A 16,597-nucleotide genomic window follows, 5' to 3' on the forward strand; every position below is an offset into this window, starting at 1 on the left:
TGTATTATTTGTTGAAACTGTACTTTCGATTTGATTTGAAACTGTCTCATTGCTATATGTTTATCAATAAAACTTTGAAAAGAAAAAAAATAAAGAGCCTTTCAAGTACCAGTCATAAATATTTGGTGGTTAAATTCATAATTTCCAGGTGAAGTGAGGAGTTTGCATCTCCTATAAACACTAGAATTGTACTTGTGTGGTTATGATTAGCATATTCACAAGACTCCGAATTCTTTACCTTCTGAGCCCTACCTTAAGCATTTTAGAATTCTCTTTTCTGACCACTCTCTAGTCCCTAGAACTACCTCCTTCCTCAGCTTTTCCAATCTCTCACTTTTCTGGGTGATTTATGCATCCATGCATTGTGGAAACAGTTTCCTTGGGTACATCCAGGGCCTTCTTCTCTCCTTGCTCTGCCTGCAAGGCCATTTTATCTAACTTACTCAGGACTCATAACCCCAAGTCTTTGTTTGCACCCTTGAATTCACACCAGAATTCAATCTTGCTGGACATAGTAGCAGACACGTGTGACCCCAGCACTAGGAAGATGAGAGGTAGGAAGATCACCATCAGTTTCAGAGTGCCTGGGCTACATAGTAGGTCCAAGATGAGCATGACCTACACAGCAAAATCCTGTCTAGAAAAAAAGAAAAACACACTCTTCCATCTGATTACAGTCATTTCTACCTACATGCATCCAAGCACATCAAACTCAGTATATATAACCCACCAATTCAGAACAAATCCTAACATTCTACCCCCTCCTCTTTCCTGCTTGCTCTTCTTTAGAGCTTCTTCCATCCTCTCACATGAATTCTTTTAAATTACTGGGGAGGGGGCCTGCCCATTAGCTCAGTTGTTTAAGTGCCTGCTTAAACAAAACAGTCAGGCTCAGGATGCTGTGGTTCAATCCTCCAGATCCTCAAGCCTTACCAGACCTGCCCTGAAGGCATCCAGAGCCAGCCCCCCCCCCCCAAAAAAAAAATCCTTCTGAAATTAATGGGGAGAAGATCATGAAGGGCCCATAGGACAGGCTTAGATGACAGGGGCTGTGTTAGTCTTTTAACTAGGGAAATGTCTTGGTCAAATTTTCACATGTGTAAAAGTACCACAGCTTGTATGTTGAGGTTGAATTGTACAATTTCAAAGATGAGGCAAGGAGACAGTAGACTAATCATAATAGTGTTTTATGTGGCAAGCACTGTTTTAAATATTTTATTGTTTAAACTTCAGAACAATCTTATGATAATACCATCATACATATTTTTAGTTAAGGAGACTGAGACAAGAAATTGATTTAACTTGGTCAAGATCACACGTTGTTATTATTTGGCAGAACTGAAAATTAAACCCAGGAAATCTATCAGCAGAGTTCATTTTGTTAAACATGACATATTGACTCATGGGTAAGACAATATAACAACTGTCTTTTAAGACAACTATATTGTCTCTGTGGTTAAGATAGTACAGATATAAGACAGTGAGATCATAGGGGAACAAAAGATGGGATAGACTGAAGTGATTTTTAAGAGGTAGAGTAAGTAAATCTCCATCCCTTAGATTTGGGATGGAGAAGATGAGAGAGGGACAGACAGACAGACACACAGAGAGAGACAGGGACAGAGAAACAGACACAGACAGAGAAACAGAAATAGACAAAGAATGAGTTAGGAGGAGGCCCCAGGTTGTCCAGTTCAAAGAAGATAGAGCCAGGATGAAAAGTAATTAGCAATAGATCTGCACCTCACTCAAAACTTGCTTTGGGTGGGCTTTATCTGGGATGCATCTGTGTCAAAAGGCAAATATAAGGCCAATTTGGGCTTGGGGAGTGGTTTGAAGGAAGCTAGTGAGAGTCTACTCTGTGCTGGGGTTTAGAGAAGAAAAAGCTAAGGTCCCAGATTCCGAGTGGAATAAGGAATAACATTATCTGGCCTCTCTTCCCCTATGAAGAAAACAAATGCTGCCCGAGTTACCTTGGCAATGACCCATACTGCAGCTGGAGGACAGGACCTTACAACAGCACCTACTGGAACAAATATACCACCTGCCTTCCTCGACTGCCTAAGGTACCTACTCTGCCTACCACAAATACCTGGGGTGTCCCCCCACATACTCAATCTACTAATCCTTTCTCATGAACAATGAATGCTCCAGGGCTCTGCCTCATCTGTGAAACTAGATCTTGTATTTCTTAGCTAAAAACAGAATACAGAAAAGTGACCATGATGGGCAAGGACCCAGCCTCTGACCAGGCTACATGGGAACATAGTTGGTGTGCACTCCTCACATCCTGCCTTCTTGAAGCTTGCCTAAAGACCCCTCTCTATCTGATCTGGCTAATGACACCAAGGCTGGCCAAAGAGTCAATAATGAGTTGGGTCTCCTTGCTCCACCTGACAATCCTTTGTGATGTGAGCGGGGACCAATAGCAGGAGAGCAAGGCTACTCAGTAGAAAGCAAATATAGGAGACTCTGCCAAGGAGGTAAGAGGGAGTCCTGCCCCAGGCCCAAACCGATTGATGGGAATAATTTGATAGGACCTAAGGCCAGAGGTGCTTAACTGTAGCCTGGTGGCTGATGGAACAATTCTGAATTAGAACTTCCTCAAAAATTAGAAGTTTTCCCAAGCTCCCCTGATGATTTTGATGGGTAAGCAACATTGAAAGCCTATTAAGAGCCACCCAGGCACAATTAGACACAGAGGGATAAAATCAAAGGCAAAAGGTCAAAGGGGTATTATCAGAGGTCCAGGCCAAATCCACCCCACCCTCCCACACCCTAGCCCCATCCACACCCAAGCCCTGTCCCCAACATCCACACCCAAGCCCCGCACCACACTCTAGCTCCGCCCCAAGGGGGGGAGCGTACAAGTGTTGCTAGGGGAGACAACCCCACCACTCAGTGCTGAGGGCCTGGGAAAAGCACTGCTAGGGCTTAGTCCGGGTGCTCTGGGAGCCCCTTTTACTTATCAGAGCTTAAGGTAGCATGTGTGCCACTTGCAGGAGGCCGGGATGGAGACGGCAGTTCGAGGAATGCCTCTGGAGTGCCCTCCTAAACCCGAGCGCCTCAATGCCTACGGTAAAGCGGACGGGCAGTGGTCGGGAAAGGTTGCTGAGAGGGGAGGGTCAGGCGGAGGCGGACAGAGCGCAGGGCAAGGGTCCTGGACGGGGAGTGACTGTGAGTCTGTTTTGCCTGTACCTCTCACTGTCTCTGGCCCTGCTTCTTCCTGTCCCTGTGACTATCTATGGGTCTCCTGGGCTCTGGACCTGCGGACGCAGAGCGCGACGTAGTGGTGAATATGCTGAACTCGCTGTCCCGGAACCAGACGCTGCCGCAGATCGTGCCCCGGTGCGGGTGCGTAGATCCGCTGCCAGGCCGCCTGCCATTCCAAGGTTACGAGAGCGCCTGCTCTGGCCGCCACTACTGCCTGCGCGGGATGGACTACTGCGTCTCCGGGGCGCCTCCGTGTACCGAACGCCGCCACCTGCGGGCTCTGTGCCCAGAACAGCCGACTGTAAGGTTCGCGGAGATCCGCCCGCCTCTGCGGGCTCCGCCCCGCGCGAGCCCACCGCGTCCCGCCCCTCTGGGCCCCACGTGCACCTTTCCCACCCAGTTTGTTGTTGTTTGGTTGGTTTTTTGGTTTGTTTGATTTGGGAATTTTGCTTGCTTGTTTGTTGAGACAGAGTCTCGCTGCAATAGTTCATGCTGGCTTGGAACTCACTGTGTAGTCCAGGCTGGCCTCAAACTCGAGGCAATCCTGCTGCCTCAACCTCCAAAGAGCTGGGATTACAGGTGTGGGTCTTCACGCCCAGATTTCCACTTCTAGTTTCTATCCCTGCCTCTCCTCCAAAGCCAGCCCCTGGCTGAGCTCCATCCTGGCTCTGCTGGCTCAGAGTTCTGCTGCGTCCAGACCTCCAGTCCTCTGGCCTCTGGACACAAGCAAATACCTGAAACTGAGAATCCAGCCCTGCTTCAGCTCAAGAGCAACCTGGCCCTTGTGTGTGCTCTGGAGTTGATGACTCAAATCCCCACACATCAGTCCCTCTCTTTCCTACCCACCAGCCCTACCTAATACCCCTTTGGCCTTCCTATTCACCACTATGTCGCGCTCTGCGTCCGCGGGTCCAGAGCCCAGGAGACCCAGGAGACAACTATCGGGACACCTGCCCCTGGAGATGCAGGTTCTGGCTTTCCAAATACCTTGTGTTCTCAAAAAAAAAAAAAAAAAAAAAAACCAAAAAACAGATCATTGCTAAGAGAATGATTCAGGAAAATGGTGACCATTTTACCAGAGCTGCCTTGGCTTTGTGGGGATCCACACCCCTCTGGAGAAGGCACCTTTGCGTGTTTCATTGCTGAGAAAGCTGCAGCCCAAGCTCAGACTGCAGCAGCCCAGCATTTGTCCTGCTCTTGGCCGCAGACCAGATGGGCTGAGCTTGAGAAAAATCCTAAATCTGTGGCAGTTTATACAGCTGTGCAGATGGGGCTCCTGAACCCGTCCTCATGCAAATCTCCTCTACCACTTCAAGGGGGGGGGGGGTTGGAAAGTGCCTGAACCTCAGAAATGTTGCCTCTGTGGGGCTGGAGAAATTGCTGGCCCAAAGTGGGAATGTGGGGATGCCAAGTCCTCAACGATTGCAGTCTGACCATCTTACCCAGAAATCTGCGAGCCCCACAGCTTACCCTAAGCAGCAGAAATTAGGCCTTGAGGGGGAGGGATCATCTGGGGTGCCTTCTGGGAGGCGGTACCACAGTGACGTCTCAAGGGAAGGAGAGGATCCTGGAGAGTAAGACTGACACCTGAAGCACACCCAAGTGCTTGGTTTGAACTGTAGGGATACAAAAGGTATCAAAAGGCCCGATCTCCTCCTGCCCACTGCTTGCTTCCCCAGGAGTGTATCACCCTGCGACCACCGGCCCGGAATGCACTGTGCTGTTACAACTCCCCCGCCATCATACTGCCCGTACCCCAACCTTAGGTAAGTCTGGTGCATGCACATTTAGTTGCACAAGTACACTAGAAGTTGTGTCCTTAGTGTGGTCCTGGCCGGGTAATGGGCCAGGGCTGCCCCCATGATGCACAGACAGAAAAGTGCCACCAGGGGGCGATAGTGCCATGGGGAAGCCAAAACTGGCAAAGGAATGGCAGACCCTAGGGAGAGGGCAAGGAGATCTGTATCGAGAGGTTATAATTAACAGTGGACTTAGATTCAAGGGCTTGGGATCCAGGCTTGAAGTAAAGGATAACTGGTCAAGCTAGGGAGTGCTCATGGGGTGTCAGAAACTTAACAGCCTGATGTCAGGAGGTCAGTGTTGGCCAGAGTTCCAGCCTGGGGTCAATGTTAGTGGCAAAATGTTAAGATAAGTTTGTCCCTGAGAATTAGAATCACTTGCTCACTTCGATGGTAAAGGGTCTGCAAGGGCTGACCCATCTCTCCCTGCAGATGGGACACAAGTCACTTCAAGAAGACCGGTGGTCCCCAGAGAAACAACTATGTCGTCCACCCAGAGTTTGTGTCAGAGACTTATCCCAATTACCATTGCTGGTAGAGCCTGGGCTGGCCAGGCTAAGGGGGTAGAGCAATAAATTCTTCTCCTCAAGGGATGCCTCCTGTGTCCTTTTCAGAAAGATCTGTGAGACCAATTTCTCAAAGTCCTGAATCTTCCAAACTCCCATGATTCTCTATTTCCCTGAGTGTTTTCCTGCCACATGACAGTGACCCTATATCCAGCTAGTGTTCTCCTCACAATATAGAGCCTAAATGAACGAAGAACCATGTAGAGAGGATACCTCTATTTTCCACCCTCATGAAGACTGTCTTAGTTGACATTTCCCCAGTATGCCCCCAAATTTGGATGCCTCTCAGAGGGTACACGGCCCTCTCTTCCACAGTAAAAACTGTTCTCAAACTCTTTCTTCTTGTTCACAGTCTCCATTATGGTCTCCCAAAAGTCCAGATGCTCTTGTTGCCCTCCCCCACACAAAGCCTAAGGCATCTGAAACAGGTCTGGAGGCCCCATGACCAAAAAATGTGAGATTGTGAAAGCCGGGTTATCTTGCCCCTCAGGGATGTTCTGATATCTTTAGGGCTCTTCAGTATTTTCCTTTCTCCACTAAAGATGTGAAATCTCAGAGTGTTCCATCACCCTTAGTCCCTGGGAAGGGGTTTGAAGAGAGGTGGGCTCACCCACCTCTTTCTGCTTTCTTCTGACTAAAAGCTGTCACTAAGAGGAGGGGGAAAACCTATAAGTAACTAGGCAGGAGCAGGGGACGTTGCAAAACACTGAGCAGAAACCCGTCTTCTCAGTCTCTGAACTCAGGCTCTGCTGGTCCAGTCCAGTGCGCATCAATAGTTTGGGCCACAGGCTGGTTGGGACGACAAGCTCCCTCCGTGGGATTCTTGTTTGGAAGGAACTCTCCCGCTAATCACCTCCAAGAATCGCGCTACTACTTTTCCATGTGAGAAAACAGTGGTGGGCTGCGACTGTCACATATTTTCCAAGCCAGGAGGTGCAAGAACCCCGACATTCTGCCACTGCTCCTCCTCTAGAACTACATTTCCCAACAGGCCTGGGATCAGTCCCGCCCCCTCGAGTGTAAGCACTGTCCCAGAGAGGCGGCTCCTCAGGCGGGAGACTGAACCAGAGGCTCCCAGCTAAAGCCTGGCCTGTGATACCGGGGCAGGGCCTAGGACTGGAGGACTAGGGTGTGGATCCTAAGGGCGGGGCTTTAGGTCCCGCGAGGGTGTGGGGGAGGGGCCAGGCGCCAGGGGCGGGACTCGGCTCAGGGCGACAATGGACGGCCTGGGCGTGGCTGAGTAGCCCGGGGGCGGAGCCGAGGAGGAGCTGAGTTGTGTCTTGCGGGGCTGCGCCCGGTGCAGCGCGGTGGCAGGTCACATCAGGCTCGTGTGAAGGAGATCTTTGGGAGAATCCCTTCATCCCCACTTCTGCCAAACTGTCAGTGCCGTGAGTGAGCCCCACGGGAGGATCTTGGGGCGGGTGGGGGTGTGCTGCTGAAGGTGCATGATTCCTGAACTTTGATTCCTACATACCAGTAGGTGGAGCGACCCTGAATACCTGGTGCCCTCCACTGGCCGGATTCCGAGCCGGCCCCTGGTTCCTTGACCTTCGCCTGCCCCTTTGGATAGCTGTCGAGTGGGGCTCTGAGGGTGGGTGTGGAAATATTCCAGACTGTGTAGGCGCAGTCACTCGATCCTCGAGGATTCTCTCTCTAGACAGGGGAGGGAGATCAACCAGATCGAGTTGCCTTTGACATTTCCACTACCCTTCCTTGCCACCCAGGAACTGTGTCCAATAAATGGCTCCGAGCTAGGCCCTCTTCCTCAGACCAAACTAGGGGTTGGCAGACAAAATAGCAACGTTGAGTAACAAGTTGGAAGAGGCTCCGCAGGAGCAGAGCCCAAGGAGCCCGCCTGCAGGGCCCTACCTGCTAGCATTAGCCTGTGGTTGGCCAGATGGCGGAGGCGGCAGATTACAGAGGTCTCTAACCATTGCTACCACCGGAACTACAGAGTTCCTCCTCCACAGGTCGGGTAACAGATGCCATTAAACTTGCTCCTTTCAAGTAGGGCATGGAGGTACACACCTGTAGTCCCAGCACTCTGGAGGCTGATGTAGGAGGATCACTATGAGTTTGAGGCCTAAATATACAGTGAGACCCCGTCTCAAAAAATAAAACAAAACATAAAAGCTTCTTTCAAGCCCCTGAGAGATCTTTGGTTGGTCGCTTGAGAAGACAGACCTCAGAGGTCTCTGGTCAGTCTCTTGAAAAGACAGCCCTCATCATTCTCTGGCCCACCCCATGGAGGCTTGTCTCTTCATCTCAGCCACACAGCTTGTTTCTGCCATGCTGCTCAGGCAGCCTGGTCAGGCCACTATCTCTCTCAAAACATGCTGTAGAGGCTGGAAATAAAATTTAAAGAATGAAAGAAGGTCACGCATGATGGTGCATGCCTATAACCCTACCACTGAGGGAGGCTGAGGCAGGAGGGTGCAAGTTTGAGTCACACCTGGGCAACTTAAGGAGGTAATATTTCAAAATTTAAAAAATAAAAAGGACTGGGAATGTAGTTTAGAGTTAGAGTGTCTCTGGCTTCAATACTCAGTATGAAGAAGAAAAGGAAGAGGAGGAGGAAAAGGAAGAGTAGAGACTTAGAATCCTACAATTTTAGGGTTCTCAAAACCCAGAACTTAGAAAAGGCTTGAGACCACAAAAGTAGCCTCTTCATGTGCCAGGAGTCAGAAGGGAAATCTGACTTAATATGAGGCTGAGGATGACAGAGTCTGTCCTATTTAGATATGAATCTCTTCCCTATTCTCTTGGTGCTACCCAGAATGGAACTGTGGTTGTCTTGAATGAATGAAAATATTCAGCAAATCTAGCCTGGGCTCCTAAGCCCTTCTTCCAGTTCTGCTTAGCTTTAAGGGTGTCAGCTAAAAGATATTACAGTACCTGCATTTTCCAGGAGGGTGTTTATAATCTGTACCTACAGGAAGTGGAGGAAAGCTAAATCTTTATTAAGGGCTGAAGAAAGTGAAAAGGCTATTCCAGACCAGGAGAGACTGAAAGTGTAGGGATTTAGGAAGAGGGAGCAAATTGGGGCAGGAGGTAAAAGACACTGTGTATTTGTCCTGTAGGATCAAAATTTGGATCTGTATCAGTTTTGGTAGTTTCTGCATTGTGTAGCTGGAGGGGTTAAAAAACCTGAAAGGTTCCAGGACCTCCTTGAAGTCATTGAAGACTGAGACATATACTGGCATCTGGAAGGAGGCTAATTACTGTTTGCCATTCTCCTCCTCTTCCCACTGCCCAGCCTGAGCAGTTTGGTCCTGGCCAGCCAATGGAGTGTCTGCCTGTGTGTGCACCTGGCTGGAGCTGTTTCTTTGTTGGACTCTGCCCTGAGGGCTGGAACAGCCTCGGATAGCAGGTTAAGACACAAACCTTCCCCTAAGCCTGATTTTTTCCCTACAGTCCTATCTGGATGTTTAGCACACAGTGGTGAGAATCTGTGTGTGAAATGTGGGCATCTGATTCCTGCAGAGATGGTAGGTGGAGAAAAGGCTCCTAGGCTGGGTGGATGAAATCTCCTGAGGCAGGTGGCCTTAGATTGGGTAGAGACCGCAAGGCCTAGCTGGAACAATCAGAAAGGTAGCTAAGACCATATCATGTCTTAAGTTTTGATTGCAATATTTACACTTCCGAAAAAGGTTTGTACTTCTGAATTTCCTCAGGGGGCTTATTGTGCAGTTCTCAAAGCGAGGGACAGAACTTTCAGACAGATCACTGTGATTGCTGTGAATAAACACCACTAAAGGGAATACATTTGGGGACAGAGAAGCCACTGACAAAGTGCTGCAGTAATTCAGGGAGCAATGATAGTGCCCAAACTACGTGGGTGGCAGAGAGAGATGAGTGACACCACAGAGGTTGTACTGATAAACAGATAAAAAACATAGACAGAGAAGCGACTTCATGATTAATGGCTGAAAGCCAGGTGGAAATACTATGGAACAAGAAAACTCAGTCCCCGTGCCCCCTCTTTTTCCCTTTCAGACTCAAGCTAGGTTCAGATGGACTTAGTTGGGTGACCCAACTGCCTGCTCCTTCCTTAGCTGGCGATTGATGCCCCAGAACCTTGAAGAGAAGAAACAGGCCCACCCCCGCCGCCGCCACGCAGGCCGGAAGAGAACTGAGGTCCCAGCAGCCATGTATACCTTCCTGCCCGACAACTTCTCGCCTGCCAAGCCCAAGCCATCCAAAGAGCTGAGACCCTTGCTGGGCTCCGCGGTGCTGGGGCTGCTCCTAGTACTGGCCGCGATCGTGGCCTGGTGCTACTACAGCGCCTCCCTACGCAAAGCCGAACGCCTGCGTGCAGAGCTGCTGGACCTCAATCGTGGTGGCTTCTCAATCCGCAACCAGAAAGGCGAGCAAGTCTTCCGCCTGGCCTTCCGATCAGGCGCCTTGGACCTGGACTCCTGCAGCCGGGACGGCGCCATGCTGGGCTGCTCACGCACGGCAGATGGGCGCCCGCTGCACTTCTTCATCCAGACTGTGCGGCCCAAGGACACAGTCATGTGCTACCGCGTGCGCTGGGAGGAAACGGCGCCGGGGCGCGCGGTGGAGCACGCCATGTTCCTGGGCGATGCCGCAGCGCACTGGTACGGTGGTGCTGAGATGAGGACACAGCACTGGCCCATCCGTCTGGACGGCCAGCAGGAGCCGCAGCCGTTTGTCACCAGCGATGTCTACTCTTCCGACGCCGCATTCGGGGGCATCCTAGAGCGCTACTGGTTATCATCGCGCGCAGCTGCCATCAAAGTGAATGATTCTGTGCCCTTCCACCTGGGCTGGAACAGCACAGAGCGCTCCCTGCGGCTCCAGGCGCGCTACCATGACACGCCCTATAAGCCTCCCGCTGGCCACATCGCAGCCCCTGAGCTCAGCTACCGTGTCTGCGTGGGCTCAGATGTCACTTCCATTCACAAGTACATGGTGAGGCGTTACTTCAACAAGCCATCCCGGGTGCCAGCGCCCGAGGCCTTCCAACACCCCATCTGGTCCACGTGGGCGCTCTACGGGCGTGCTGTGGACCAGGACAAGGTGCTGCGTTTCGCCCAACAGATCCGCCAGCACCACTTCAATAGCAGCCACCTGGAAATCGATGACATGTACACACCGGCCTATGGCGACTTCGACTTTGACGAGGCCAAGTTCCCCAACGCCAGCGATATGTTCGACCGCCTGCGTGAAGCTGGCTTCTCTGTCACGCTTTGGGTGCACCCGTTCGTCAACTACAACTCCTCCCGCTTTGGCGAGGGCGTGGAGCGTGAACTGTTCGTGCGAGAGCCCACGGGCCGGCTGCCCGCGCTGGTGCGCTGGTGGAACGGCATCGGCGCTGTGCTCGACTTCACGCACCCGGAGGCCCGCGACTGGTTCCACAGCCACCTGCAGCGGCTGCGCTCGCGCTATGGCGTGGCCTCCTTTAAGTTCGACGCAGGGGAGGTGAGCTACCTGCCGCGGGACTTTAGCACCTACAGGCCCCTCCCGGATCCCAGCGTTTGGAGCCGGCGCTACACAGAGATGGCGCTGCCCTTCTACTCGCGAGCTGAGGTCCGCGTGGGCTACCAGTCGCAGAACATCTCGTGCTTCTTCCGCCTCGTGGACCGCGACTCGGTGTGGGGCTACGACTTGGGACTGCGCTCGCTCATCCCCGCCGTGCTCACTGTCAGCATGCTGGGCTATGCGTTCATCCTGCCAGATATGGTCGGTGGCAACGCGGTGCCCGAGCGCACGGTGGGCGGCCCTGATGGGCCGGAGCGCGAGCTCTATGTGCGCTGGCTGGAGGTGGCCGCCTTCATGCCCGCCATGCAGTTTTCCATCCCTCCCTGGCAGTACGGCGCTGAAGTGGTGGCCATCGCACACAAGTTCGCTGCACTGAGGGCTTCCCTTGTGGCGCCGCTATTGCTGGAGCTCGCTGGCGAAATCACGGACACCGGAGACCCCATCGTGCGCCCCCTTTGGTGGATCGCGCCAGGGGACGAAGCTGCTCACCGCATTGACTCACAGTTCCTCATAGGGGACACACTTCTTGTGGCGCCGGTGCTGGAGCCAGGCAAGCAGGAGCGCGACGTCTACCTGCCCGCGGGCAAGTGGCGCAGCTATAAGGGTGAGCTTTTTGACAAGACGCCTGTGCTGCTCACGGATTACCCAGTGGATCTGGACGAAGTCGCCTACTTCACCTGGGTGTCCTGATCCGGCCGAACCATGAATCCCACAGCCCTAGCTGCTGACATTAACTCTTCCTCACACCCAAACCCTCACCCAAAGTAGTCACCACTCTATTTAGGTGCTGATTTAAGCGTCCTGGAGCAGTAGGGATCGTTGAAGCAATCTCTGGCTCCAGTACACAGTCCTAACTGTCCCTTTCCCTACCGCTCTCATTTCAGTCTGCAGAAACCTCTTTTCTATGGTGGAGGCAGAGAGCTCAGAAGAGAGAAAGGTCGGTTCTCTGTTACACATAGCCCAGTTTTAAAAGCACAAAGAGAAACGTCTTCCCTCTGTCTTTGCCTTCATGGCCATCTTTGTCCTTCAAAGGCGGGGACACAATCCTCTTTAACAGTCTCAAAATAGTCCCTGACACACTTAGAAACTACAGTCTTGGTGTTTCAAGCCAGGGCCTGAGTTCCCAGCAGATGCCTGAACTGTGTCTGACCTGGTCCTGCTCCATCTGGGGAAAATGGCCAACTGACAAGGAGGCCAGCGTTCTGCTGGGGGAGCAGAAGGACTGGGCTCAGCCTGGAGCCATCGTTGTTGGGAAGCGGCTTCTAACACTGCACTAACCCATCTGTGTACACACGTAGGCTCAGCCATGAGCCTGATGTGCCTGATGGTCACAGACTTGTGGGGCCATGCAGGCCAGACTTGATGCCTTAACTCAAGGAGGGGTGTGTGTGTGTGTGTGTGTGTGTGTGTGTGTGTGTGTGTGTGTGGTGCCCCCAAGCAAAGAGAAATGAGAATGGCGTCCTGAGTCTATAAAATGAACACATCTCTGAGGCCAGATAAACCTGGAAGGAGAGGGAGGGGGACAAATTCCAGGCTTTGATTGTTGAGCTGGCCCTTGCCCAGGTGGTTTCCCTGGGACTCTGATAGGAAATAAACAGCTCTTTCAAGATTCCTTGGCTGTCTAACTCTGCACACGTGGCGGGGGTGTGGCCTGAGTGTGAGTAATCTTCTTATCCTAGCAGTGGTGTACTCTGGCTACACATACACACTTACACCTGCCAACATGTATGCAGGGTAAGGTCTTTCATCGCAGCCATTTTCCTTAGATCAGCCTCAGCCAGAGTGAGTTTTTCCTGACTTTGCTGCTGAGCTGGGGATAGGAGAAAGTGGGAAACGAGATAGCACTCAGCTTCCCATAACAGCTCTGACAAGGGCTCTACTCCCTAGAGAATGCTTCCTTGTGCCCATCTCTCTCCTTCATAGTCTCAGTGTGAAAAATGTTTGGTGAAAGCCTTGGGCCTCTTACAGATGCGGGTGGCCTTGAACAATGTGCATCACCTAGCAGAGCCGCTCTTTCCTTTATGTATAATGCCTACCTCTAAAATCATTGTGAGAATTATAAGCACGATGTATATAAAGTGCCTGGCACAAAGTAGGTGCTCAATAAAAAGTAGTAACTATTATTGTCTTGGTTACTTTTTCCCTCATTGCTGGGACAAAATATTCAACACCCAAAATTAAGGAAGGAAAGATTTATTTAGCTCACAGTTTATGGAGGTTTCAGTCCACACCCAGCTGGCTCCAAGGCAGAGTGGCACATGGCAGAGGGCAGCAGTTCACGACGGCAGAAAACAGCAAAGAGCAAAGGGAGGAGAAGCAGCTGTGGCAGCTAGCGAGCCTCTCTCCCTTCCTTATATTGCATTCAGGCTGTCTACCCCAGGGTGGGTGTAGCACTTACTCATAATCCCAGCACTGGATTATGAAATAATCCAAACTCTAGAAGTCTGCCCCATGACTGCATGAGGTTATAGGGGGACAACTAGACACAAACCATAACAACTATAACACTATTTCTTAGGGGTTTTTTGTTTTGGCGTTTTTTGTTTTTTTTTTTGTTTTTTTTTTTCTTAAAAACAAGTATTCTTCAAGTCCCTAGCTCCCAGGCCCTTCCATTTTGTGCTGTCTTCCATCCCTGCCAGCACTCTTGTATAGTCGAAGTTTGTGCCTCTTCCTACACATCTGGATCTAGGCAGCCTGATCCTCCTCCTAGTAGCTTCTAGCAGGCATGTCATCATCAGAACACCTCACTGGTTTTCCCTGGGCCTGTGGTGTGTATGTTGGCGGGGAGGGAAGGTTAAAAATGTAGCACTGGGAAAGGAACACCTTTTCCTGACGTAATAGGGGAAAAATGAAGAGTTACTGCAACAACCCCGGGTCTGGCGCCTAGACTCCCATTCTCTGACCCTGTCTTACTGGGAGTCTGCCTCAGTTTATTTTCCAACTCCATATGAATGGGCTTAGTCCTAGCCAAGCTGTGAGATGTGGGTTTCTAGGGGAGTTTTTGCCTTTATTCCCTTAGATTTCAGTAAAGCGTGTCTCACCCTAGCTCTGTGTCTGTGTTAGCTTCAGGATAAGCCCTTTTTTTAAATTATTTTTTTATTTAGTGCAGGGTCTCATGACACAGATCCGACTTGTAGTGCTTCTCCTGTTTTCAGCCTCCCGAGTGCTGAGATTACAGGCATGTACCACCACACCCAGTCTCATCTGCTCTCTCAACAAGCCCTGGGGGCAGGGCCAGCACAGCATTCCTGGGCTCAAACCAGTGCCTAAATAGGCACTTTAATCTGCTGAGCTATCTGGCTGGCCCTAGGCTAAGACTTCTGATTCTCCTTACCAAGTGTTCTAGGTTCTTCTGTTCTCCCCAAGTACAAAGCTAATGCTGGCCTCTGTCCTCCAGCCACTATCCTACATTGGGCCTTATCAGACCTAGAATACTATAATGGCCTCTCAACTCATTCTATTCTCGGACCCTCGAATCCAATCCTCACTACAGCCAAAAAAAATCTGAAAAACAAACAAACAAACAAACATGAAATTTAATCATGTTTTCCTTGAGGGGGGGATCTAAACTCTAGTGCTCTAGGCTTCTAAGATCTGGATCCTTCTCACACCTCTGTCTCTGTTTCACTTACACACATACACACAAGCATATTTTGAAAAGCATTTGAAGAAAATACTACCTTCTGTTCTAGGAACAGCTATGCAAACATTCATGCCAGGAAAGGCTGTTCAGACCTATCCATAAAGAAAACCTTGTGGCAAAATGAGATGGTTTCCTTTCCTGCCATTGTTTGATTCAGTGGGGCTTCTTGCTGACACCCCACCCTCTGCAATACACACCCCAGCTCCCACGGAACAGCCTGCTGCTTATCTTAAAGCTAGTTATTTCATCATAACAAGCTGGTTCCTTCAAGCAGCTTGCGGGGAGGGGATACTTGGTCTTAGGTGGCAGCCTCTGAGTTTGGCTCTGGGTAGTGTTAGGGGTGAGAAAATTTGGGAAAAGACAGAGAAAGAAGCCTCAGCACCTGAAGTTGAAAAAAAAAGTAAGAGGCTGTGTTTCTTTTCTTTTTAAACATTTATTTATTTAATTAATTTATTTATTTATTTAGTGTGTGGCCAGCTCAGCCCACCAGGGGGCGGAGCTGGCTGGCATGTGGTGCTAGGGTATTGAACCGTGGTCCCTGTGCTTTGCTTAGCTTAGCTTGTTCTAAGTAGGTGCTTTAGACCACTGAGCCATCTCACCAGCCCGAGGCTGCTATTTTAATGCAAGAAAAGGCACTGTTTTCATTCCGCAAGTACTACATTCAAAATTTCCGACATGAGAATCACTTAAATGAATCCAATGTCATACAGACTTTATTTAGAAAGTAGGATTTGTACAATGAAATATTGAGGAACTGTTTCTAATCTTACATAATTAGAAACAGAACAAATTAAACTTAAGGTACTCTAAGACCAATCATTTAGAAGACATATAATAAAGAAGGTAATACAATCCCTAAAATATGTGCAAGGATCTGGAAGAAGTTTCTAAAATGTGGACAGCAATGTGTTGAAAATAACTAAAAAATCAAGATAGCAAACAAAGAACTTAGTGCAATTATTTCAATAAAAACCAATAAGCTACCTACATTCTCTGTACATTTTTGTCAAGCATTCTAGAGAGTGTGTCTCAGTCTTAGGTACTTTTATATAAATCATATTTTTACTGTTTTGATGTAAAAAGGAAGGTAGCTGTGGTTTTCATCACTATCCTTCACCCAAGGCTATCAAGATTTGGCATATCTGAGGAAATTATGTTTCCATAACTGCAAGGATAATAATCAGTCTCACCACATTCAAAATATTAGCATAATTTTGCTTATATTAAGAATACAGTTTCCTCATACATTCTTTTAAATTTCTGACATTTTCCTGTTAAGGAAAATAATAGTTCTAAGTTGTAATTAATACTATATTAAATCAGCCAAATTATAATTTTATTAATGCATCATTAATCTTTTGGAGCCAAGGAACTGAAGAACAGTAAACACTGATAGAATGAAAAAAAAACAGAGGATTATGTAGATATGAACTGGGCATGGAATATTTGAACCCATCCTGACTTGAATTCCAACATTTGTCCTTTAATTTGCATAACTTTTTAGCAAGTAAGTTATTCAGTTTTTCTTATATTTCAATTGGTCACATTAAAAATAGTTTCCTCTGCCTTGTACAGCAATTTGTTTTTGACAATTCTTTATGTGTGATTACTAATTTGTAAACATATGGACACTAAATGGATTCAAAAATTTAAAGTTTTTATGAAAACTTAAATGTTACAGGAATACTTTTAAATTAAATACTGGAAAAACTGTAAATACGCAGCAATAAAAAGAGGGACCTGGAAATTATAGTGGACTTTGGGGACAGGTGAATGTGGAAAATAAGTATATAAGAAGGTGGCCCAGTCAGATTCACTATTTACTGATTGATAGATAGATAGATAGATTGATTGATTGATTGATTGATTGA

At 49.2% G+C, this 16,597-nt stretch overlaps 2 protein-coding genes across 5 annotated transcripts in view; both read left to right on the forward strand.

The window, feature by feature from the left end:
• CUNH9orf24 (chromosome unknown C9orf24 homolog) overlaps nt 1–5,568 on the forward strand; it is a 16,135-nt gene extending 10,567 nt beyond the window's left edge. The window contains exons 3-7 of the mRNA XM_023716061.1: nt 1,953–2,066; nt 3,003–3,078; nt 3,279–3,519; nt 4,893–4,979; nt 5,445–5,568. Coding sequence (XP_023571829.1) covers nt 1,953–2,066; nt 3,003–3,078; nt 3,279–3,519; nt 4,893–4,979; nt 5,445–5,550 — 624 coding nt within the window. The 3' untranslated portion in view covers nt 5,551–5,568. The remainder of the gene's footprint in view (nt 1–1,952; nt 2,067–3,002; nt 3,079–3,278; nt 3,520–4,892; nt 4,980–5,444) is intronic.
• A 1,119-nt stretch (nt 5,569–6,687) lies between these two features.
• On the forward strand, nt 6,688–13,203 carry Myorg (myogenesis regulating glycosidase (putative)). 4 transcript variants are annotated; one of them, XM_023716053.1, is made up of 3 exons: nt 6,688–6,966; nt 8,835–8,948; nt 9,575–13,203. In XM_023716053.1, the coding sequence occupies exon 3, from the start codon at nt 9,644–9,646 to the stop codon at nt 11,771–11,773; it is 2,130 nt and encodes a 709-aa protein (XP_023571821.1). In that variant the 5' UTR covers nt 6,688–6,966; nt 8,835–8,948; nt 9,575–9,643; the 3' UTR covers nt 11,774–13,203. The 4 variants fall into 4 exon arrangements, with proteins under 4 accessions (XP_023571821.1, XP_023571820.1, XP_023571822.1 ...); XM_023716052.1 differs by having other exon boundaries at nt 6,688–6,957; XM_023716054.1 differs by lacking the exon at nt 8,835–8,948.
• Nucleotides 13,204–16,597: the final 3,394 nt, after the last annotated feature.

The sequence above is a fragment of the Octodon degus genome, unplaced genomic scaffold, assembly GCF_000260255.1.
Source record: "Octodon degus isolate 3935 unplaced genomic scaffold, OctDeg1.0 scaffold00045, whole genome shotgun sequence".
NCBI lineage: Eukaryota > Metazoa > Chordata > Mammalia > Rodentia > Octodontidae > Octodon > Octodon degus.